General features: G+C 43.8%; 1 protein-coding gene across 2 annotated transcripts in view; it reads right to left on the bottom strand.

Moving 5' to 3' along the window:
• Positions 1-11,332, bottom strand: part of znf385d (zinc finger protein 385D) — a 60,724-nt gene extending 49,392 nt beyond the window's left edge. The window contains exons 1-2 of one of the 2 annotated variants that reach the window (XM_079274859.1): positions 11,116-11,248; positions 3,204-3,346 (exon numbers count right to left, since the gene is read on the bottom strand). In XM_079274859.1, the coding sequence (XP_079130985.1) occupies positions 3,204-3,346; positions 11,116-11,125 (153 nt within the window). In that variant the 5' untranslated portion in view covers positions 11,126-11,248. Of the gene's footprint in view, positions 1-3,203; positions 3,347-11,115 lie in introns of both variants that reach the window. The other variant, XM_079274860.1, reaches the window with a different exon arrangement.
• Between the last annotated feature and the right edge of the window lie 15,269 nt (positions 11,333-26,601).

Raw genomic sequence — 26,601 nt, 5'->3', positions numbered from 1 at the left:
TCACTATTCATTGTCTAATCAACCTTTACTGCATAGCGATGAATCAAAACAAAATACTTCTGCGTTGCTACTTTAAGTACAATTTGCTGCCAGTTCTTTGAAACTTCTACTCAGCTAACAATGTTTAAATCCAGGACTTTCCCTCTGTGGCGCTGATTTGACGTTTCATCACTTCTGGCACTGTTTCTAAGACGTGTTAAGGATCCTCTCCCGTCTGTGTGACACATGAAGGAACCCGATCCGGCCTCCACGCTTGGCAGACAGGCATGTGTTGCGCCCTTGAAACCAAAACTTACACTGTTGTCGGAAGAAGAACAGAAGTGTGTGAACTCCTTCTCGTAAAGCTCTGCGTATCATTACTGCTCTGCTGGTGATCAAGGAAATCAGGATATGGGGGAAAGTTTGAGGGAATAAAAAGGGAAAGAGGCAGCGAGAGAAGAGAGAACACACAGCGAAGGGGGATTATTGTGTGTTAATCGAGTATCAGCTTTCAAACACTTGGAGGCTTCCCAGTGTATTACTCACTATCTGCAGACAAGCCAGTTAAATACAGAATAGACAGGACGAGAAAAGGGACTGAACTTTCCCATGAAACAATCAGCCTCCCTCTGCGTTATCCGGGCTTTTCTCCGTGATGGATTTCCTTCATATTTCATTTTTTCACTCTTATCCAGCTGTGCAGCATATTTAAACCTCTGATTCCAGACAACTTTAATTCGCGTTGTCTTTGTAATTCAAAAGATGACACTTTTATCTGTCAGGGTTTTTCTTTTTTTTTCTCCAGTCATCATATATTTTTTGATGACCTGGCTGATTCGAACTGCGCGAGGCCACATACTTCCTCATAATTACTTTCTAAAAAAGAAGATCAATAGATCCATACCAGCGTACACATGAGTCCTGCAACAGTAAAGTGCACGTCGGGCGAGTGCTCCATTTAAAAAGGCAGCGCCTCGCCGATCGCAAATCCAATCAGGCCCGTGTAGTAGCCAGCTGCCCGCGTTGCTTCACAGTAAGCTGTTAACAGCAGGTCTTCATGCTGGAGAAATGGTCCATTAAAGAGCTGGTCTCTGAAACGTGACACCGCTGTTCAAGAAAAACAATGAGCTCTGAGAGAGTTACTTTAAATCTCCACATCAACACATAAACAGTGAAGCTCTAGTAATATATCAACAAAGCCAACAGCAATCAAGAGCAGAAGTGATCATTGTTGTGTTCATGGCTGCAACTGATGATTATTTTTTATTGTCGATTAATCTGCTGACTTCATCAATTAATGGTTTGGTCTGCAAAATGTCAGAAAGTACTGAAAAAGTCCAAATCCCAAAGATAATTGGTTTATTCCCGCACGATACAAAGAAATGTAGCAAATCCTCACATTTGAGTAGAACAAAGGAATAATCAACAATAATCAATGATCTAAATAATGGTTTCCGTCAATGGCTTCAGCTCCAATTGTGTTGCGAGAGTTGATATTGTGGGAAAACAAATACATGTTGTCAGTGAACATTTTGCGACGTGTATTGACAGATACGTTGATTCGTCACATTATGTTGTTAAATAATTACTTATGTATGAATGTGAATTCTATGAGACAGGATTGATAACAGATTAATCACAGAACAGAGACGGGTTGAGATCTTCCCCAGAAATACAACCACCGGTCATCATGTGACGCTTAAAGGCCGGTAAGTGGACCTTGAGGCAGAGGGGGAAAGTTAGCCTTCCATCCGATGCTAAGTGTTAGCGGGGACTTCATGGTACGGATTCTTTGTAGTGTGCTTCACTCTTTGGAAGAGTTGGAAGGTTCGTGTTTCTTTCCAACAACAGATCTGAGAAAGAACTCTGAGGTTTGTTCAATGTAATCACTTTCCTAACAACGTTCAAGGACCTTTCTGTCAAATAACTGTGTGACGTAGCACTTTGTGAAAGAAAAGCTGAATTTAAACCCAAGTAAATATTCATTTAAGTTTCCGTTGTTGTGAAAAATTGCACATCTTTGCGCGTTCAGCCGACCTGCTGTTTCAGCGTTTGTTCATTAAAGTGTAACAGTTGAACATTGTCTCTATTTTCCACGAAATTTGATCGTTCTCAGAAAAAACGTCTCGAAAATGAGAAGTCAATTATTTCAGAAATCACAGACCAGTCGAATGAATTGTCGCCAAATGATTTGCGCTGCTTTGCAACATTTCTGCAGTGGAACATTTGCTTTCTCCAGATTGTGCACGACATACTGCAATCTCAGGAGGAGGGGACGCCCGTTAAGACTGTCGTATTCAAAACATTAGAGCAACATGGAGCACGTTTTTTGCAAGCTTTCATCGCTCTCAGAACTTCTCACAGAAGATGCACTAAAAGGCCGTCTTAGCTGTTACTGTGGGAACGAGAGGTTTTCAACGAGACATTCCGGCACATTTTAAACACACGTCTGTAATGTTTTGGACAAGTAGAAATGCCAACTGGCTTTCAGCATTTTCTACGGCAGAATATGTCTGATATATATATATTTATATATATCTTTATTTCTGTGTCGGAGTAAAATGAAAACAGATGTGAATGTTAACAATGAGATGAGTTGTACTCCAGAGCCAAATTCCTCAAAGAGAAATAATCTGCTTTCAGTTCATGAGTCTTGATGTGAGAGCCTAAAGACGGAGCTGTCAATAAATCCCCACAACAGAGTTGAGAATGCAAACTGTCTGGAGACAGTAATCACAGTATCCACGTATGCGCCTCTGCGGGCTTTTTGCCTCGTTAAAAGAACAAATTTCAAGAGAAACATACTGAAAAGAGACGAGATGGGAGATTTCTTGACATCGAATGAATGTTTGCAGAATAAAATCATACATTTCTCCCACTCTCTCAAGTGCAGTGTCAACAGATTCCTTACATTTTTCAAAGCATTTAAGCTTCAAAAAGCATCATTTCAATGAGGTAACTTCAAGAGAGAGCATTTTCGATACATACATTTGAAGAAATGGCAGATGCATGAACCAAATGAGGTCAAGCTGCTCTGAGTGAGAAACAAAGTCTCCAAATGTGAATATTTTAGGGACAGATATTAGAAATAAGGACGTGGAATCCTGAACAACAGAGCCAGTCTTATCTCCTCCAGTCAAAACCTCAGCAGGGGGTCAAACAGCATCTGAAAGCCTGCGAGCAGATCTCGTGACCCCGCCAAATGAATAGAGGACGTGACTCACCGCGTTGAATCCTGTGAAGAGGCTCGCCGCTGCGGTCGTATCCAATGGAAAAGGGAGAAAATGCTTCATGCCCAGCGAGGTCTGGACGGCCGGCAGGGTGGGGCGCATCAAGGTGGGCATGAGGCCATTTTGACATGTGTTACCTGTGGGAGGGAGAGCAAAGGCACCGTGTTGAACAGCAGACGGCAACGGGGACGGAAGCCGCCGCCAAAATCTTTCAGTTTACATCCAAGTGAACCTTCTGTGTTTGTTTAGTCTGCATGATAAAGTGTAACATCTTATCTATGTTCGTCATCTGTGTAAATATTTAACACCGCCAACGACGCGGCCAAAGCAAACATCCATTAGTTCCAGCACGAGTTGATTTGATTTAAATGAATGCCTGGTGTAAAAATACTTTTCTTAATTTCCTACAGTTGGCCGTGACTCGTCTAATAGCATGGAAATCGATACGTTTTTATGATTTTATCACAAATTCCTCACAAGTTCATTTTCCGTCTAAAATGTTGGGGATATCCAAACTGTGTTGTCACATCCAATGTGAGTTTGTGACAAAATAATCTCAATTCAAGGTCCACTTACACGCTTTTTCTGAGAGCCGGTTGAGAGCTCCAGAACTAGTAAGTGGAGATAAGTTGAGACGAGTTTAGCTGCTCAACAATTAATTTCTATGCTCAAATGAATGAATGAGATTTATTCTTTATTTTTGTATCATTTGATTAAACACTGTACATGTTCCTGTTTTATTACAAACTAAGTTTATTCTGTATTCGCTATCCTATCGTCACGAAAGATATCGCTCGCATGGCATTACAGCGCAAACACGTCAATAAAGTTTTGCGTCTGATTTAATTATCCATGTGGAAATGTATAAATGTTTCCTTTGGCGCCAAGAAGACAGTCAGCAGAACAATGGCAGAGAGAAAAAGAAAAATGAAATGTCAGACAGAATTCCTCAAAACCTTTGGCACGGAATTTAAATGTGTTGGAGAGAAAACCACATAAATGTGCTTCAGTTAGCACCAACTCGCTGAAGACGCTAATAATTTCACTGCGTCTATTAGTGCTTTGTGATTTAAACCCATGGCGCAATTATGGGTCTATTATTTTAGAATTACGAGATTTCTTTTGTCTTATTTTTGGAGGTTTAGCAGTCGCAGAAGCATAAAATATGGTGAATTTGTCCACTTGGAAGAGTTTTCAGAGCTTTTCGACCTCATCTCAGCTGATGAAGGCCGTGAGATCCCGAGGTCAGGAATAAAATTCCCCACTCAGAATAAGAAAATCATGAAAAACCATGAATCTCACAGCTTCCAGAGATTCTGGTTCTTTGCTGTAACTGTAATTGTTGATACATGCTCATCAAATACCCTGTAATATCTCCTGTTTGGGGGAACTTCCACTTGTAATGGAGTATTTGTGTATTTTGAGGTTAAGAGAATAGTCTCCATTGGCTCAAAGACATGTCGGTGATTAATTGGCTGCAGGCTCATGAATTCTCATGAATTTGTTTTCTTCTTGTAATCACAAACGGTGTAAAGTGCGGGGGCCAAATGCGCCTTCCCCACTTCTAAACCCGCCACCTCAGGGGCCCTTGCTTGGGGCCAAACTCTGCTTTTATTTTGATCTCAACTAAACACCTGCAAAGTTCCGTGACTGCTTCAGGATGACAAAATCTGTCTGCAGAAATAGAAGTTTCCGCTACAGTAGGCGACACCAGGACCACATTTAGCCACGATGACTCACACACAGACCCACAAGTTGAAAACAATAACGGGCTGAGAACAAGTTCCACACTCAGCAAACCACTGCGGGATGCTTCGAGGATGTTTATCCCTCCGAAACAGATGCTCTCATTCTGAAATTGTCCCCTCAAACTGACGCAGGATGACGGCAAGAGAGGCCTGGTCCTCGCATCTCGAAACAAAAGTAAATACTTCACTTTTATTGTGGTGTGAGACGACGCCAGCAATGCGCTACATAAACCACCAATTGGAAAAGAGCACAGGGCTGATTTCAACACTATAGGATATAAAAAAAAGAATAAAAAAAGAGCAGAGAAACCGTCCCAGCCCTCCAAAACACTGGGAATTAAAGAAGCGATTTCGCAAAGCAGTAATGAGAACCAGAGGGATTTTTTTTTCAGTGGAACTCGGGGCCGGCATGGCTCTAAAGCGCTGGCAGATACAGTGTCACACCACCGTCTCGAGGCTAATAAAAACAAGGTTTGTCACGCTTCGGTCCCCAGGCAGTGGTGAGGCGTAAATGAAAAGCAAAAGTCATAAAAACCAGAGGAGAAAAGTGAAAAAACACAGACCCCCCCCCCCCCCCCACCCACCCCCTCTTCCCTCACTCTGTCTCCCCCCTCCAGTCGCCGGAGCGCTGCCATCTGTTGGAAAAAGAACACACGCCGTCTCTCATGTGGAGGCACGTCTTTCGACCCAACTTTAGCAAAGCGCGTCCTTCTGCAGGGATCACCCAACCGCGCCAACTCTCGACATGCCGGCCTGACGTCAGCCCGCCAGGCACGCCTCACCGAAGAGTCAAAACAGGCCCTTCAGACGCACCACGCCCGACGTGTGGCGTTACTCTGCAGCGGGAAGAAGAGCGAGAAACTGAAATGTGAATTTGTTTGATCGGGTGGTGTTTGGTTTGCTGAGTGACAGGAGATGAAATCTGACGCGTCACCTCGGCTAAAGTCCGAGAGCTTCTTTTTTCACTCATCACACAGAAGTGTTTAGCCTCACGATATGTTTTTCTTTTGACACTGGCGGGAGAAGTATTCAGATCCTTTACTTGAGTAAAAATAGCAGGAGGACAATCTAAAATAAAAATACCCCATTACAAGTTTATCCTGCATTTAAAATCTTACTTCAGCACATGGACTACAATCGGATCTCAACATACTATTGTTACGGTTTAATGTTGCAGCTGGGCGAAAATAAGAAGTAAGAGCGACATTTAACTGCTTCGTTTAAACTACAACAATGCGAGACATCTGACGGCATGCTTTTAATCAGCGGTCTACAGTGATGCTCGGATCAGATGCAGCCCAGCGGTCTGCTTCCATTTTACGCGTGTAACTGTATTTTGTAGGATTGTTCTTTGGATTGTGAGCAGAAGTTAAAACCTGATGATTGAAAGTTTAAGGTTCACCCGCGTTGCGTTACGATTCATCCTGATGGGGGCTTAAATGTCTGAAACTAATTTCTAATTTCATGCCAATCCAACAGTGGTCGAGATGTTGTGGTCTGGACCGTTCAACAGATCTTATCTCATCATCTTCTTTCGAGTTTTCAGGTCGGAAAAAGTATTTTAAAAGAATGTAAACTTTTTGGAACTGGCTTTCTGAATCAGCTGAAGAAGCCAAGTAAGTGTGAACACAAACAAGGAATTCGACTCGACAACTACAAATATACAGGGAATACACAGAAATACATACAGAAGGGACATGAAAGGGAGCTGGAATAAATGTGCAATGATTAACGTGACGGCTGGTTTCTTCATGTACATGAGGATGTGAACAATAAGAAAGAAGAGCACACGCGTGTCTGATAGCATCAAAAACGGAACTAGTAACTATCGCGGTCATATTAGTATAGCGGAGTAAAAAGTATTGAGGTGAAGTAGAAGTACACTACAGCTGTGTGGAGAAGTAGAGTGATGGAGTAAATGACCTCACTGGACACACCGGTTACTGGACTTAACCTCTCGTGACCTCACATACCTTCCTAAAGCTCCACCCGTTTGAGGTCCAACGAGGCAAATTTAATTTATTTTGTCACTTGTTGTGAAAGGGTGACGTGCAACAATCACAATCCAGCAAACACGCCCGAACATAGAGGCGCATTCCTGGCCCGCAGCAGCGACGAGTGGTTCAACGCTCTTTCGCCTGATCGTCTGTCGCCACCGGAAGAAGGTGCAAAATATAAAGGCAGAGACCTGGCTGCTACTCTGACCTCGAACCAGAACCTCTGAACGCCACACACACACACACACACACACACACACACACACACACACACACACACACACACACACACACTCAAGATGCTCCAGCACTCCGGCAGAGGAACAACAAAGGCCTGTAACAGCAGGCTCTGGCAGAGACGCACAGATGGCATCATAATTATCACTTTGTTTGTGAGAGGTGTCAATATTTGACTAGACTTTGTTTAATATTTGAGTTCTATATCTTGACTCCAGCAGAGTGCAGCGTGCAGGGCCCAGGTGGGCCGAGTCTCTCCAGCAGACGCCGTCGTCTACTTTGCACGCAGAGTCGCTCGGGAGACTCGCTGCGCGTGGAAAAGGTCATCTGGTGAGAGTCATTAAAAGAAGGAGCAGAAGAGCTGAGCAGCCCGGGAGGCAGGCACAATAATCCAGTGGAGGGAAAAGAGGAATTCAATCTCGTCTCCAGTCTTATATTCTGCATTAATTGAGACGATTAAAAGAAGTAATCAGTCAAAGCCAAACAAATAACAACAGGAAAACGTCATTTGAATGAAAAGCCAAGGCTACATGTCAGTCATGCTGCCTCCGGCGTGATCTCAGCAGCGCTGATGTGTTTACACAGTGGATGAAGTGGAGACTGCCCACCATGAGTCGCTGGAGGCAAAGTATGTGCTGGTTAAATGGGAGAGTTTGAGGTTGTTGGTCTGTGTAAAAAAATGTAGCCACATATTTGCATTCGAGGCCTCACAGAAAGCAGCAAAATCAACGGCTATTAAATGACATTACAACCACAAATGGGCCTCAGAGGGAATCAGCTGCTGTGTAACCACACATCCCCCTCTTTCTCTCTGCAGTTTGTTCAGTATTCCTGTGAGGGAATACTCCATTTGCATGCATGATTAATTCATTTCAGAACATGCAACATTTAAGCATGTTACTGAACTAATGAAAGAATTCAAATTAGATTTTGCCCAGAACTTTTTTTTTTTTGCTGCTTTGGTTCACTCCCCCGCTGTCATATCATCATATGCTGCATCATATCCAGATGCAGCCGGCAGCTGTCTCCAGCAAAAAAAAGAAGCTCTAAAAACCCCACTGTGTGCCACCTGCCCGCCCAACAAACGTCAACGTTTTTCAACATTTCGCAGCCAAAGAGACAGATATTTCATGGACACCAAATCACAGAGAGAAAGTAAATCGCACTCCATCCATCACGTCACCAGCACCACGACTGTATATTATATACTGAATATTTTTAAACGTGTGTTTGCCAGTTTCTTCCAGAGCGGCGAAAACAAAACGAATGAATGCAGCTGTGAAGTTCTTATCGTGTCAGTAGATATTGTGCTTCAGGGGCTCGTATTCTTAAACACCATTCTAATTAAATTACCACAAACCAGTCGACGCTCAGTGAACCTGCGGCTTTTGGAGATGTTTTTTGGGGGTGGGGGGGGGGTGGGGGGTAATGATATAGCACTGAGATGCGATCTGACTTCTGGAAATCTTTGAAACGGATCAGAACTGATGAGAAGTTTTCACCCACTGGCCTTTGTTTATCCATTCCCTTTGAGGCCTCGTTTAATGACGCACACACATTAAGAGCATTAAGAGCAGCTCATCGGACGCCGCGGCGTGTTTCAGACATGTCCTCTGCATTGCCCTTCCTGAAAGATTCCCTTATCTCTGCTGAAGCGTTCCCCCTCCTGCGGCAGTGTGTCGAGAGAGGGAGAGAGTTAACATGATGTCTGGAGGACGCCGACTGGCATTAATAATGAATCATCTTGCTCTCCTCCGCCGCCCACCGCCCGTTAGCGTCCTGAACCTGGCTGCTCCTCCGATTACATCTGTCCAGAGAGGCCGAGAGAGCTCTTGCACAACCTTCCTTCTTCCCTCAGCAAACATAAATCCAATTACTGGATAAATCTGAATATCACTGGAAGTCATTTGTATGCCGGTGACGCTGCGGATGTGATTAACACCGTCGTGTTTTTCATGGAGTGTGCTGATTGTATTCTTTGGCCCTTAACATGCTCTGAGATCAGTACTTCCCTTCAAGCGAGGGGGATAAAATCATTTCACCCCCATTACATTGAACAAAGTGAGCACAAAAGGTCGATTCAAAGCATTCTCTCTCTTTCTATTTAAAAAAAAGCCACACTTTCACTGATTTTCCAATTAACCTTTCCAGGATAAACTCTTGTGAGATTCCATAAATCTCACCAAACGCACGGCTGGCATTTGGCTCCGAGGTACACAACACGCGCCGCCTCCATCCCCGCAGATTAGCATACTGTAGCGCTTGCTGCTGTCACGAGTCTAGCTGGCTGATAAACACAGCTGTCTCTGACCGGGCTCCAACAATCGCTGTAATCTGAGGTTAACCAAAAGGACGTTTAACGTGCCGCTAAACGCCGACGCGCCGGATAGATTTCCTTGCGGGCCCCGGCGACACTAATAGCTTGTGTGATTGCAGCGCACACTCAAGACGTATTCGCCTGCTGGGTTACGGGCTTCACTGCCTGCTTTTGATGCATGTGGCCAGCTTTTAATACCAGATGTTCACTTCCTCTCTGTTTATCCTTTTTTTTTCATTTCGGTGCCTTGTTTCAAAGAGGTGAAGAGTCTCATGATGAATCTGTCGCCTGATATTAATCACGTCAACTAGCAGCAATGCAGAGCTGCCGAGCAAGCGGCAGGATTAATCCTTCGACAAGATACCATCGACTTTCTCTGTGCTGTGTAGTCGTGCACTCAGGATTCATCAATGTTAGACCGACGCACATCCTGTACGCAAACACCGACCTTTACTCCTCTTGTTGTTTTGTTTAACACTGAGTGCTGGAGAGAAGATGTTTCATGGCATGTTGTCCCCCCCCCCTCCCCCCACCAACCACAGAAACCCGCCCGAGCTGCTCTTTTCTTGAGGCTGTCTCAAGCCCCTCCACATTTTTTGGGTTAAAAGCGGCCAAATTCCGAAGCCATCCGCCCGCCCAGACCTGCATCACCTCTTTGCTCTCAAGAAGCCACACACCTGACCAGGCATCAGTGGTGGATCTCAAAGAGCTGATGCTTGTCTGTGCACCTGACAGCTTATTCATTTATACGCCCCCCCCCCCCCCCCCCCCTCTGCTCTGTGTATGGCATAACAAGAGAAAATCCCTCTCGCTCTTACGAACCACGGTCTGTAACTTCAGATCGCTTTAATCCCCGGGATGAAAAACAAAAAAAGAGTCTTTCATTTCACAAATCAGCCCCTCAGAAGTCCGGATCCCTGTGTAATTATTCCTCCTGTGTGACTGTAAGCCAGCCGTGAGAAGAGCACTTGACGAGGAGCCACTGGCGCATTAAGTCTTCCTAAGCCTCCTCCATAAAAACACTAATGGAAGGGGCCTTCCTCTGAAATATCCTACACTGAATATCAAGTGGCTCTCGCCGCTGGCATCCCCCATCTTCTGTGGACAGTCAGCTGGTCAACGGTGGAATCCGGAGCTTGTATTCTCGGCACCAAAACCCAGCTGGGGTTTAGTCCAACAAACCAGAACGGCAGCGTGAGGAAGTGGGTGACCTGGTGAGCAGGTTCATTCAACAGTTTTAGGAGCCCTCAGTGTGCAACTTCACGCTTTCCTTCATCTCTTTTCCTTTTTTTACTTTGTTTTATTTTGTGCTGTAACAGCAGCCGGCTCTCCGATCCATCTTTTTCAGTTTGCAGAACAAGTCACAGGCAACCTGGAACTCGCATAGACGAGGAGTGTGTGCACTTATCTTCTGCATTTGACTGTGATGAAGCACATGCAGTAACTTCACACTCTTTTTCCTCTAATGGAAACCAGCGCTTCTTCTCTTTGTGCTTTCAGTATCCAGAACAAGCAAGAACACACACATTTAGATGAAGGAATCTGCACACACACACACACACACACACATGAGGATGAAATTGCAACACATATGAATGCAAACTCACCAAAAAACATGCTGCTCTCCACAGCTCCTCAGAGTCGGGGGTCTGCTGTATTTCCTCTCTGGTGTGTGTGTGTGTGTGTCCATGGACAGCAGCCTGGGCATGTCTCACACACTCCTCAGGGTGTGTGTGTCTGTGCATGTGTGTTCAAATCCAACTGCAGCGTCAACGGCCGGTCTGCATGCTGCACTCCGCTGCTGTCTGTGGACCTCCGTATCCGCCGCTCTCTCTCTCTCGCTCTCTCTCTCTCTCTCTCTCTCTCTCTGTCTCTCTCTCTCTCCTCGCACTGGTCCTCCCTCGCCTGTCTCGTCCCCTCCCCTCCTCGTTAGCTCCCCCTCCTCCTCTGTCGTCCTCCTCCTCTCCGGCCCCTCCACACACCGGATCCCCTTCGCTTCTATCTTCTCTCTTTTTCCGAGGTGTCTATCTACATTTTTCTCTTTTTTTTCTCAGCAACAGCCTCCTCTCCACAAACGTGTGTGTCTCTCTCTCTGTGTCTCATCTTTGTTTTATGTGTCAACTCTGCTTCCCTCACTCTCACTCCCTTGCTTTCCCCCCGCTGTCTCTCATTTATTTGATCTTATTCCCTGCTTCCATCTCCAGCATGCTCCTTTTTCTTTTTTCTTTATTCTGACTGTTCTCTCGCTCTCTCCTGGTTCTTTCTCATCCTTATCTCTCTCTCTCTCTCTCTCTCTCTCTCTCCCTTTCACTCGGTGTGTGTTTCCACCTCGGTCGGCTAAACCCCGGTTCGCAGCGCTGCCTCTCCTCGCTCACTCTTTCTGTCTCTTATTGTTTTCTCCCTTTCACTCAGCACGTTTACACACAAAAACAATGCAGGTTGCTGGTAGAAATCAGGTTCTGGTGGATCCTGAAGAGAGTTTCCTCCCCACTCCGCAGCTTCCCTCGGCTCCTCGGAGCGTTTTATCTTCTTGCAGCTCGTTGTTTTGGTTTTTGAGCGGCCCACATCTTTACTGATTTGTTTTTCTCTCACTGCTCTCAGCCTCATAGCGCTCTCAAACCTGACTGCTGCCCAGCACTACTCGGTCTTACTCTTATACTTTTTACAAAGTTGTCAGATCGCTCTGCTGTTCATATTACACAACTTGATCTCTTAAACGGGGGTCTTGAAGTCGTGGTGTTTACACAACATGACTGACCGGTGATCGCAAACGCAAATTTGCGTCCGGGCTTTTGTCGGGGATCTCCAAAAACTCTTGAGTGAGTGGAAAATCAGGACTAAAGTCATGAATTGTGAGATATTTCATCCGGGAGCTGGTGCAGACCAAAACAGAAACAACATCAAGTGAATGCTAATGTCGCTCTGTATCCAAGCGGACAACAAAATGTATTACGTCAAGGCTGAAGAAGTATTGTTCATTCATGACGGACAGAAGAATCTTCCATTAACATCAACACAAACCTTGTGAAATGAATGTGGTGCAGCTCGGCATTGTTTTCATCACTCGCTGCAACATCTCTTATATCTACTGCTGCTTCGAGGCACTCCCATTAGAAATTGAGAAAAAACTCTTTGAGTTGACATGATTTGTATTGACGTTAAAAGCAGAGTTTTTTTTCTTTCGAGTTACTGCAGTATTTTTATTGGCTGTTACTTTTCTCTCCCATCCACAAACTTATTTTAGAAGAGTTTGGGTGAAACAAGATGTCGCTCCGTGATGTTTAATTCATTCTTTTAATTCCTTTTGCGTGTGTGTTTGAACATTTGGACTCATGGCGCAGTGAGAAATCAGGCTCTGCAGCGAGAGAGCACGCAGATCTTTTTTGTTGAACCTGATTTGTTTATACTTACGGAGGCTACGGTAAGTTTAAATTCTTCTCAGACTTTGATGAAATACATTTAAAAACACTTTTGCAGCTTTTCCCTTCATGCCGCTGCTCTGCTTTTCCGGTCCAAAGTCTTTTTCTTCAGGGGAAATTTAGCGAGGTGATTAGGTTTCTCTAATCGCTAAATTATGGTTGTTTCCATGACATTTAAATAATCAGATTACTGCAGGAAGCTGACAGTAACACAGTTACTTAAGTGCATGTGAGTGCACTGATTGATTCTGTTTTTTGTCCTTCCCTTCCTCCTCTTTTACACCTCCATTTCACTCTTTGTTGATGACACTCGCTCTTTTGTTTTCTCTCTGACACTCACACACACACTCATTCCCAGACTGTCTTTTTGTTGCATTCCGCTTCCTTCTGTCTTGTTCTCACTTAGTCCCTCTTTCTCTCTCTCTCTCTCTCGCTCTCTCTCTCTCTCTCTCTCTCTCTTTGCCTGATTCGTTTCCCCCCCCCCTCTCTGGCTGGTTGTAATCAGACTCAACAGGAGCTGATATCAGGCTCTGCTCCTGCAGCCATGAGACCGAGCTATCTCTGCTCTTCACACACACGCACGCACACACACACGCACACGCACGCACACACACACGCACACGCACGCACACAAACATGCAGGATTTTTAGAAACCGAACAGAACAAAACATGTCCCAAATGTGCATCTACTACACACAATCACAGTTACAGATGCACACATGAAGACAACCTCAGCAAGAGATATGCAGCATGTATAGGCTGCATAAAGCACACACACACACACACACGCACACACACAGATAGATGAATGTGCACCCACCAACAACAACATAGAAACAAGGTTCCGTACAGTACACAGACTTTGCTAAACATTAACCGCTGCTGAACACACTCATGGTGACATTCAGACTTGCTACACAAAGGAAGATATGAATGACGTAAAACTAGAATGTTTTGGAAGATTTCACATCATTTATAAATGGATGATGAACTAGGAAATTGATTTTCCAGTTACATGTCCAGATGCAATCTTTGATGCAATCTTTGGTTTGTTTGGTTGACAGAGAAAAGTCGCAGTGTGATGTGTTTTTTCCTGTCGGCAGCACATCGAGGAGTCTTTTAGATGAGGAGAAATGTCTTGTCAAACGACAAGCCATGTGTTGTTGGTTTTTTTTTTTTTAACTTCATTCATTTTTAAATCACTTTTTGTGCAGTACGACTTGCTGGCTTTTGACAACTACCTTTGCAAAGGTGCGCCATATGTTCCTAGCAAGCCAATGAGAGCAGACTGGGCTTTTCGAGAAGGGGTCTTAAAGAGACAGGCGCTAAAACAGAGCGTTTCAGGCAGAGGGTGAACAGAGACAGTATGACAGTAAAAAAAAAGAATGTTTTTTGAACATGAACTAATGTAAACATGTTCTTGTAGAAACTTAAAATACAAGTATGACTTTTGAGTCATAAGTCGCGGTAGATGGCAGCTTGTTACTTCGGTAAAATTCCCATGAATAACATCTTGTCACACGTCCTGTGATTGAGTTCATATGTTTAAAATGAGAAAGAGCAGAAGCACGTCCTCAACAGCTCTTTATTGCATCTTGCCCTAATTGATCTGACAAACATTTTTGAGTGTTTTTTTTGTGTGAAAAACATGCTGACAGAGGCACTCAATGACTGCATGTTTGTGTATTTTCGTACACGTGTTGAAACATGAACAATGTCTCCAAGAAGCACATCTGTGCACTGAGTCTCCGCACAGATGTGTTTGTACAGCATTGATAGCAGAAGTTCAAAGGATCCGAGGGTCTCGGTAGGATTGTCCCTGTGTGTATCTGTGTGTGTGTGTGTGTGTGTGTGTGTTTTGGATGCTATTCCTGCATGTGTTTAACCTCCACCTGGGTTTTGGCGCACACACACATACACACACACACTCTCACACACACACACACGCACACACTCTGTCTGATTGGCCCACTGTAAGGCTGCCGCTGAAGGTCAGACAGAATTGACTGCTCCAGAGCTCCGGCCGCCGGTATCGACTGCGATCGAGACGCTTTCTTTGATCAAAACGATGTCTGCCTGTGCACAGACACACACACACACACACACCAGCCAGACAATTGGTGACATCATCAGCTGTCTCCTGAAGAGCGAAATAAATAAGTAAATAACCTGCAGAATGAAATATAATAACTGCTCTGAAGAGCTGGTTGTGATTCCGCTCTGCTGTCGTCCCCTTCCGGCTCCTCGGCTGGAGCCATTTTGCACAGCACAGATGTTTTCAATTAATCCTGAATTCCCATTCTCCCTGTCCGCCCCTCTCCCCCGCCTCCCCCGACTCCCCCGCCGCGTCCAGCTCCAGTAAATAAGTTTATTCTGTATCTGAGACAGCAGCTCTCCCTTTTCTCTACTCCTTCCTCGTTGTCCTCCCTCCCCCTTTCTTCCATCTCCCGCTCCTTTATCCTCCCCCCCCCATCCAGCCGTCCTCCGCCATGCTCCGGCGGTGGCGAATATGTTTTCTGACCTTGACTTGCAGGTGTCAGTGGCAGAATGGGGCATTATTTGTCACCATAAATAGCGGTTAAGGAGCGGCGGCAGCCCTGCAGGAAAAAAAAGCCCCAGTGCGCCGCATGCCAGTGCAGCCCGGGACACTTCATTAATCTTGCTGTCACTTCCGTGACACTTTTCATTAGTTATAGGGCTATCTGATCAACAGGCAGACTCCAGACTTTTCAAAGAGAGGAGAGAGGGAGAGAAGAGGAGCTGGAGGTCTGTGGAGAGACAGAGAAATGAGACTCCAAGAGAATCAAAGGAGCACTTCTGCTTGTGGGAGGTGGACCCACGTGGCGCCGCTGAGTGGCCGGCTGACCCTTTACGAGAAACACCATGTGATACGCTAATTTAATACACGTGTTTGTTCTCTGCTATAATTCATTTTGGGTGGAACATTTGATCTAAATCTCTCTTCCTTTTTTAAAAACAAGCAAACACAATCTATCATTGGATTGAAATGTTAAAATCCACTTTCATTGAAAGTCTGCAGAGTTAAAGTTAGATTTCAGATATTCATGATACCAAACCTCGCCATCGTTGGCACTCTTCAGCATATTTACATTCTGTGATTACCTTTCCGTGTGGTAGTTTTTAATGTTCGTGGCAGGGTCCGCCGCTCCTGGCCTGGATTTCAAACGGCCGATTCACACGACTCAACTGAATCAACACGCGCTTGCAATGCGGCGGCGCTGTTTGTCATTCTCTCTCGTTGACTTCAGCCTCGCTGCTTCTCCTCTGTTTCTGAAAAAAAAAGAAGCAACGAGTGCTTTGCGCTTGCTGTTACCACGGTAACCAAATCAAGCAGGACCGAAAATCTTAAGGATTACCACTTCATGCTTATTGTCACCTATTACGTGATGGAGGGTTTTATAAACTGCACGGCTACATTAAACAAATGCGGCTTGTGTGTGTAACCGACCTACATGTGTGCGGACGGTGCTGCGGCTTGCCTCCCTCCCACTAAGCCTTCTGGGATTGAATCTGGTTTCCCACCGTTTCCTCTCCATGTGTTTCACATCAGCGGGTGAGTGGAGAACAGACGGACGATGACCGCTCATACCTGTAGGGCAGAACACGGGCTAAACAGAGTACTTTTGTTCTGAAATTCGACACGCAGCCACTGAAACAAGTGGCAGTGTCTCAAAACAAAGCTGGCATGCGAGGAATGCTCATAACTGTTTCCAGTTACAGCAGTGCGTCGCTGTTGAGAATCATTCAATTCTTTACGGGATATTGACTGAATCTTTCAGTCAGGTTGGATGGCAGCCTGCAGCATTTAAGATATAATATGACACGTAACACCACTGAAGTTGCACTTCCTTGCTGTTAAGATTTAAAATGGAATAGAAATGGGGTTTTCAGGTAATCAGCCTGAAAATGCTGCGGCTGCATACTCGGCGACGCTAGGCCGCTCACCAAACTGTTGATCCGTCTCTCATCTTCTTCTTTTATACTTTTGCCTCTGAGTTTCTCAGCAGAGAGGATCAAAGTGTTCTCACATCACTGTTCAACATCCGCCGCCACCGCAGCCCCCTCGCTTTTACCCGATGGGGTAATTGGAAACAGATAGTGTGCGGCACCCTGGATGGTACTGTGATCGTTAGCGGGGAGGTTTCAGAGCTGGAACAAGGAACCAAAAAAGAACAATGATTGCAAAGCAGTTTAAAAGAGTTCCACTGCTGAATAGTGTGTCTGAGATACTTGATTTTAACAGCCTGAACATCCTGGAAGAGAAAAGTAATAAGTATGTTTCTCTCAGTATGAAACAACTGGTACTTTAACTTGTTAGCATTTGGGGATTTTCTACTTTTCTTCTGTCATATTTAAGAGGGAAAATGTTCTTCGCTCCATTTCATCAGACAGCGGTAACCTAGTTTTTAGATGAGCATTTTAACTTCAATATGAGATCAATGTTGTTGTTGTCTGATTCAAAGTATCTCCAAAACCGTTAACACTGGAAAAAAGCCTTGTTTAATCTCAATGGTATTAGATATCCAACCCTCCTTTCCTGCTCTTTATCCCGCCTTGTTTCCCTCCTCCTTTTCCTTTTTTCTTTTTTTTTTTGCATCCTTTCGTCAACAGTTCTAAAACCACAAAAACAAAAACGAACATTAAAACTCCCCAAACATGGCAACCCAAAGTCCAAGGCTTGAACACCTGAGACCAGAGTTTGTTATGTGGTTGGGTTTAGGAAGGCGGTAAACTCCGGTTCTGCCGAGTGAATTTAGAGTCAAATGGACCGAGAGATTTAGAGTCAAATGGACCATAAAGCGGGGGATGCTTGAGGGCGGGGCTTACTGTGATTGACAGGTCGCTAACAGAGACGTATACGGCGTCTCTACCTCCACTCCTGATACACAGTCTCAGGTTCTAAGTGAATCGAAGTATTTATATCGCAGCACAATTTCAGCAATATACAGAAAGTTCTTTTGCGGGTGAAAAAGTTTTCTGATTTTCTAATGCGATACTTTAGATGTAATACATTAAAAAAGAATGTGAACGGAAACACGGCTAAAATCAATCAATGTCGTGTCATCAACCTTTGACATGATGGAGTTTCCACCTTGTAACTCTGGAACGAAATCTCATTTTCTGCACACGTTTCATCTGTTCATTTAATCGTTCCATTATGTCGGGAAGAATGTCCGCAGCAATGAAAGAAATCTTCACTGCAGTGAAAGAGTTGAGAAGATGCTCTGAATACTTAAACGTAGGAGGAACTGAGACACTCTTCCCTCCGTTTCAACTGAATGCCTTTATCAGACTGTGGGAGACTTCAATTATACTGAATGTGTTGTAAGTGAGTCCTTAATTTAAAGGCCTAATTTCTTTCAGTGACTCTTTACCATACAATATGTGCGTCGCCCTGCATCGACAAGCTGCTAATCTTTGAAGAAATTCGATTAGTCAGACTTTCAAAGAAGTTGTCGAGTCTCCGTCTTTTTGACCCAAAACACTGAAAAGTTCTAGTGTTTTAGTAGGAAAGTGGTGAACTTTAAAAAAAAAAAGAAGCCAATTCGGCTCCAGAAACTAGTCTCGTACATTTATTTCATTGGATTAAAATAGTGCAAAAAGAATCGCTGCAGTCTAACGAACACAAATTGGTGTCAAAAGCTCATCACTCGACTGAAAGACAAGTCTGCCTCAGATAAATGTTTACCGCCGCTCAAAGAGATCTGAGGGAGAAAAAAGACGAGACTAATCAAAGTGCTTTTGACAAAAGTGGCATCAAAGTTTAAAGATGATGAAAAAGGAGAAGCTTTCTGAGCTCGTCGGAGCTCAGATCTAAATGTCAGCTCTGCTGTTTTTCTTTCATATAATCTTGGACCATTTTACTCCTTCCCAAAGTGTGTAGACATAATACGGACATGCAAGGCTGTAATAAAGAGCCGGCTCAAGTGGAGGCCTTCGGCTATGAAGTCACTCTGTGTCACGAAAAAAAAAAGGGAAAAGTCAAAACAAGAGTTCTGAAATTTCTGTAAAAACACGGGGATGTCTGGTGGACGCCGGGATGATGTGATTGAGGACAACAGGCGTCCCAAATTAATTTTGTTCGTCTGCACTTCGACCGCCAGCGGCTGTCACTCCCCAAAAACTCCCCAAAGCGACTAAACAGCTGTTTTTTTTTTACAAGGAACAGGAAGAGTAAACTGTTGTCGTTGCAGCGCGGCCTGCTGCTGACTGTAACCCCTGGAAATGCAAACAGCAAACGATTACAAACAAGGACACATCGCGTTACTTTAATTAAGACGAAGTGCAGGCGTAAAGACTTAATGAATCAGATGAGGTCTCTGCAGTGGCTGAACATGATGAAATATTACTGGCCAATCATCTGACTCTTGTTATCTTGAAAGTATTTGCTGTGGAATGTCATTAGCCGCACACCGGAGACGGCTTTACGAGCGCTCCAGACCAACTGTTCTACATTGCTGTGACATTGTCAAGTCGAGCCTGATGACTAAAAACTTCAAAGTGTTGTCCACGAGGCTGCACTTTATCCTGCTCGATCTCTGGCTGGCACTCTTTCCCCTGTTGTTGTTGGCCGTCTCAGAGCTTAATTGAACCTGCCAGGAATGAGCCGTTTCTCTCCGGGAGTAAATCGGAGGGCTCTCTGAGTATCACACAGGACCCGCAGCCCTAAAGCCGATCTGGTGCGGACGTATCGATTGCAGGCCGCGCGTTCAGGGTGTTCTGGTCAATGCGGATCTGATTTGCATCACCGTCTTAGAAAACTGAGTTGAAAGCCCCCAATGTTCCAGTTGTTTGAATATAGAAATAATCACTTTCTCTTACCGAAGAGACATAGCTGCTCATTATTAGCAGCAAAGGTGTTAGAAACTAATTATCAGAAGCATTAGAAACACAACCATCCACTACCCTATTAATAATAAATTTAAATAGATTGCCTATGAACTAGTGTTAATCTGAATTATATTCATCGAGTATTGGGCCTTCACACATGACAAATAAATGACACTAAAATGCGAATTACTCGCCTGTGAATTCTCACATCAAAACCTTTCATACTGAACTGTGAATTTGCAACAGTTGCAATACTTTTTAAATAAAAGGTTCCAACAGATTTGCGCAGGCTGAGGACCAACTACTGGGATCCCTCAGACCCAGAGCAGCGTCTGGCAGTCTGTCTGAGGTAAACTGTTGCATCGTATAAGTATATCTACGACTTTTATTGTGAAAGGTAAGAACAGAAGGAGTTGATCTGGTCTGCACCGCCTTTGACTTGCATTCTTTCTATTGGCCATCAGGTTGAAGAAAGAAGTCAGATTGTATGGATTGTATGGATTTATTCCCTCAGTAAACATTGTAAACATGTGTATGCTCTCAATCTACAGTTTCAAGTCTTCTTCAATACAGCATGATGTTCAATTCGTAAATTATGGTCCATTTAGAGTCAAATAGATCATGAAGCACGGTATGATTTAGGGCGGGGCTACACAGTGATTGAAAGGTCGCTACCAGAGCCGTGTACAACATCTCTACGTCACTCCTCCGCAGTCAAAAAATGGCGACTTCCGTTCAAAATGATGAACTCTCGGCTTCAAAACCACCGTCAACAAACCAATAGGCGAAGCCACGACGACCACGTCCTCTTCTTACGTACAGCCTGGTTGAAAGGAGTCATAAGGTTTGCCGCCTTGGACTACAAAGCCTCCGGGTTGTTGTACAATATCGTGTACATTTTGAATATGTCCGTTCTGCACCACGTGATTGGTTGAGGCCTTTCCCTGCGGTGTGAGAGCTGAGAAAAATCTAAAGTAAAACCTTTTCGCCACGTAATATTCACGCTCTACGTGAAAGTATTTGTGCCAAAAACAATGAATCACACAAGAACCCGCCTTAGTGTGTAAAGGCTTTAAGTGTCCCATTTCTCAAACTGTAGAAATCGTCAATGCAGAACAAAACCCAGTGGATATTTTCCTCACATGCAGCGCAGCTCCCGGGCCTTAAAAGATACATTTTCCTATCAAATCTGTCATTTTTGTTTTGTTTTTCAAGAACCGAGAATTTCCCTGACATCAGGAATGCACCAGCATGAGTACCACTGCCTATACAAGCATGTCATACATCCACTCGCCGTGCTTAAAATGCATTTGTGACCCGATCCAAACTTTCCTTGGCTGATCAACAAGGGCTGCCTTTGTAAACCATCTCAGAAAATGTTTGCTGTATTTTCCAGCGTCGCCGGATTAGCGAGCTGAGAGGAGAGAAGAGGAGCTGCAGGAACTGAATGCAGGAGGTTGGCACTAAAGCCGACGTATGAACGAGACCTCTGCTTAATGAATCGATTATTTCACAACCAAAGGACCCGTGTAGCGCATCTCATCAGTGCATTGTACTCAGATCTCATTGTCGAGTGTGTTTACTTTATATGCAACCAGCCGGAATCTGCATTAGCGCTTGCTTATTGTGTGACTTCTATTCTTCCAGGACTTGTTTTTTTATTATTATTTAAGCACAGAAATTAGCAACTATTGTGGGCAAATGATTAATCCCTTTATCTACAAATTAATTAATATTTGAATTGATCAAATTTAGAATCTAGCCAGCGTTAAGTGGATACACTCTCCGTTTTGGGAATATTTTACATACGTTAATTGTTGTTTTTACAGAACAACCAGTGGCGGCTGGTCAATAGAGGGCAATGGGACATGGCCCCACCTTGAGCCACACAAAAAAAAATAAAAAATTATAATAATAATAAATTATACAAATTGTCTATTTGTGTTTTTGAACTGTGGAATGTACCCAATAATATGTGTAAAATGTGATATCTGCGCAAAATATATGCTTTTCCTGCTCGTCCTCTCCGCCTCTGTGCACGACACGTCTGAGAAACATGAGAACACCAGGACACACATAGAACTCTGTCAAGCTACATGTTAGACAAAGTGAACATCTTTTCTTCTACATAGTTGTCCTCAGTCTCATCTGCTTAACTTGGTCATGGAGGCATCAACATGTAATAGAGATGTTAAATTAACAGTGAAAACTCATCATAGCTTAATTTAACATCAGTATTCATAATTACACTTCATGTTTACTTCTCCTGATCTTTACCTCCTATAACAAGGTCCATAGGGGCATCTCAATAAATAAACATGTTATATTATATTACATTATATAAGTGTTATTTACTGCTTTTTTTCGTGTTGGAATGAATGTTAAATATTTAACTGCAAAGTAGTAATGCGTGTTTGATACTTTACTTTTTTTGCATTAAATCATACTGGGATGTTTGCTGAAATTGATAAGATGGCCCGACCTAGAACATCTTCCACCAGCCGCCACTGAGAACAACAGATGTGTTTCCGTTCTGGTTCATTCTCAAATAAAGAACAGTAAAGGTCACGTATTGTAGAAAATGAATGTCGACGTCTTTTTGATTCTGAAGCAAGTCTAGGTGCTGTATAACTATTATGAAAGTAACAAAATGCTCAATCCAGGGAGAAATGCGCCTTCATTCAGAAACGTAGCCTTTAACAAGCTGTCAGGACTTTCGTAACGCTGTGATGTCACAACTATACAGTCGCCAGTAGAAGTGATGCAAAAATGTGAAGACAGCGACAGCACACATGAGAAAGACCCGAAAACACCGACAAATCAGAGCAGACTGGACTTTTACGGAACAGGGGCTTAAATAAACAGGCGTTAAAACGGAGCGTTTCACAGTTACAGGTATATTCAGAGTGACGATATGAGAAAAATAACGTATTTGGGTTACATCTCTGTTCTTTTGTTTGTTTTGCAGTTGTTGGTGCCTAACATTTGCTCCGGCATCATTGTGTTCACATTCCCCCCCCCCCTGTTAAGCTGCCCGAATGCATCTCCTCCACCTCAGTTCACGCTCCGCTGGAAATTCTGCTCATATATTTCTTTTTATATTTTCCTCCATAGGGCTTCAATCATAAATTCAACACAATGTATAACTCAATAAACGACATAACCTCGAGGTTATTTACATGGAGCTTCGCACCGCTATCATCGGGGCCCATAATGCACGGAAAGAATGTGCACCTTGTCACGGGATGACACCCACAGCCCAATAAATCCCGCCGCTGCCACTGCACCACAAGACAAGACAAATGGAAACCTCCTCCACCCGAACTACCTGCACCCCCACCTTCCACCAGCAGTCACTGTCAAGGTTATCCAGAGCGATGCACTTTGTGTGATCAGCACTCTTTATATTACGCCATCGTGGAAGAAGGGTGTGGGGGGGGGGGGAGGGGGTCAACGCGTGATGTCTGAGTGACGGCTGAGCGAAACGACTCTGCTGGCCTGCAGGAACCACAGACAAAAGGAAAAGCGTTTATTTATTCACGTTCCAGTTTAATTAATATCACGCCAAGGGGTTGAAAACAACGGCAATATTTTTCTCCCACCTCGCTCTGCAGTCAAACCCATGATCAAGCCGCGATGCGACCAAACTTCCCTGGGCGTCTTTCTTTCACTCATTTGTTTTTCATTCCCTCGTCAAGCACAATATCTCAAACACAGATTGCAGTTTTTCGTTACACAAACACAGCTGCATACGGGAGCAGAAATAATCATGTTGGTTGGTTAAACCTCAACAGGCAGAGTCAACAAACCGCTTTTTGTTCCGAGCACAAAAAAGCTAAATCGTCAACTGATGGAAAAAGGGAACATTGATTAGAATTTAAACCTAAATATGAATTGTAAACACAAAGTCTGGCCAACATGAGATGATAGACATTTGTCAACTATTTTGAGAGCTGTCCTTTATATGTCTTCACACATGACTGTTCTCATACACTGTTCATGTAGCTACAGCTATGCAAAGAGTAATGCACTCTACTTTTGTATGTATCCAATGTAGTCAATTTACATGTAATCCACCTAATTGTGAGCCAGGACCAGTGTTGCCAACTCCTCAGAAAAGAAAGTAGCTATTGGCTGTCCTAAAAGTAGCTAGAAGTCGCTAAATGACGTCACCGCCTAATTTGCATAATTGTAATGGCCGCTGTAGGAGAGAGGCGGGAACAGCGGCAGCTTTGCGCGCGATTCATTTGCAGTCTGGACGCAGAGAGTGTGGGTCTGCTCTTTCTGCAGCTGGGTACCGTGAGACTGACCTCACGGCAGCACCCGCCGCTCGTTGAGGCCAGTAACTGCAGAACGATTCGTGCTTTCACGTCAAAGTCTCCAAAAAAACAGAAAAAGTCGCTAGATTTGTCGCCAGTAGCTTTTGACAAAAAAGAAACTAGAGATTGAGACATAAACTCATGTTTACAATGTTTACTGAGGGAATAAATCAAGAGAGAAGTCGAGTCATTTTCTCATAGACTTCTATACAACCTGACTTCTTTTCCCCTGATGGTGATTGGAGAGAATGCAAGTTTAAAGACACATTGGCTTCACTTGGCAGAACGGAGGTTGCCGCCTGATCCTGACTGAACAAAAACACAAAGTGGTGCATCAAAAGAGCACATGTAAAAAGAAGGCTTTGTATATGTTTATATATATTTCGGGTCGGGTTCTGTCAAATGAAGCCGATGCAAACGTGCCTTAAACTTGCATTCTTCCTAATGGCCAGCAGGGGGCGACTCCTCTGACGTCTGGCTGACGACGTCCACTTCTCATATACAGTCTATTACAAGCTAATCATTTGAGGTGTACGTGTGCTTGTATTATTTTGCCGCTCGCCCGTGTAACATCTAAGAGAAAAATCATTGCTGGCTCAGACTTCTACAAATGACTGTGCACGTCTTGCCATTTGATCCTGAAACTGGACTGGCAGGTGTGTTTTTCATCTTCTTTCCTTGTAGTCTGTAGCGCTACAACCACAGGAATGCAGCTGCTCTTGTTGCTTTGCTGCTTTCATCCCTCTAACACGTCAAAACATGTTTACATATTTGTTGCTACATGTTCGTGAGGGTGGCTGTCTCATACATGGTGGAATATGTTTCCGGCTATTTTGTTTCAAGAGTTTTATTAAAAACATGAAAACAAAGTCAGAGAGACACACGAGAAACATGACAAAGGTGTCATTGTTGCGTCTGATGTGTCATGTAGGGCTGAACATTATAGCAAAAGGAGAAGCTTAAGTAAGATATTAGGAAAAATTGGTGCCATATGGATCGTGTTAAGCCAACAAAACCAACCTTGTGCATTCAAAAGAGATGTTAAGCTCCGAATGATGAGTATGATGGGAGGCTGAAGAGAGATTACAATAATAACGTAATGATGATTAGATATTTCATTATTGTTAACTAAAGAGGAACATTACAAAGCTCTCACCGCAGTCAGCTCCAGCGAGGGAAAGTATTTCGCCGCTGGCTCCGTTAACAGCGCAACATGCCAAAGCCGACTCAGCACAATACAGAAAAACCACACCAGACTTAACAGGCAAGTTACCAATGAAACAACAACCAAAGGAAGGCGAGAACACATTAGCAGCGAGTTCATTAAAGTGTTCAGTTGTTCCATAAACCCTGAAGTTTGTGGTTAAGCGCTGGTCCGGCCAACAAAACGCAGTGGAGTTTTAATCGTCCCGAAGTGAATGTGTGTTTGTGTTTTGTTGTTTTATACATGCTTTACCACAAAAATCCCCAATTAGCAAGCACTTTTTAAATTATTTTACGCTAATGGTGTATTTCTATTCCGATATTATGACAGCTCTAGTGCAAATGGTGCAAAAATAAATGCAAAATATAAAGTTGAAGTGCAGGGATGGATCAGATCATATAAAGGAGTATGATTTCGGGGTGAGAATGTTTTGGTCTTTCGTTCATTGGGGGGGGAAGTTCGAAGCTTCACCCGCCACGATCGCTTAAAAACTGTTAAACGTACAAAACGTTTAGATTTAAAAAATCAGTAACATGTCAAAACATTTGTCATGTTTCATTTACAATTTCATTTCAACCATTTTTAGGACAGAGCAAATTGAAAGCAAATGTTTTTGGGGGATTTTGGTCATCTTTCCACAGAATCACACCAGCAATGGGTGAGAATACTGCAGCTGCGGTGGAAATACCGTCCTCGTCTTTCCTTTTGCAAAATGAATCCACAGGAGGACAAAACAAATACTCTCTCAGACAACTGAATCGACCCAGAAATAAGAGGCCCATCTCGTGCAGCAGCTGTTTCCCGCAGTGGCTTCAGGATACTTAAAAGAAGACTCTTCCATGAATCCTTCCATCATGCATGCGTTCATGTGGTTCCCTGCCAACACTGTTATGCTGACTTGCAGGTGAAAAGATGTCTGTGCTAAAAAACAAAACAGCGCTTTCACAATCCAACCAAACGTTTCAACAAGATAAAGAATACAATCAAATAAAATAGGACGTAATATGATGCAGAGTCTATGAAGCCTGTAAAACAAGGACACTAAAGGAAGTGGTGAAGACGAAGGCCTCATGTTGTGAATCTCGAGGAAGCTGCAGCCGCGTCTGACTTATCAACGAGGCCACACAGTCTGTGGAGCTTCATTAGTACAAAACACTGGGCGAAAAAAAAACCAAGGAGCCCTGCTGCTTCACGCTCATCATCAGACGGAAAGAAAGAAAGAACGTGAGCGGTAAAAAAAACTAACAGGGACAAAACAAGTTGAGTTTACAGAGAGCCTGAACGAGGTGAGACAAAAA

This window comes from Melanostigma gelatinosum (assembly GCF_949748355.1).
Source record: "Melanostigma gelatinosum genome assembly, chromosome: 9".
NCBI classification, from domain to species: Eukaryota; Metazoa; Chordata; class Actinopteri; order Perciformes; family Zoarcidae; genus Melanostigma; species Melanostigma gelatinosum.
The sequence above is the reverse complement of the archived record's forward strand: the minus strand, read 5'-3'. Positions and strand labels throughout refer to the sequence as shown.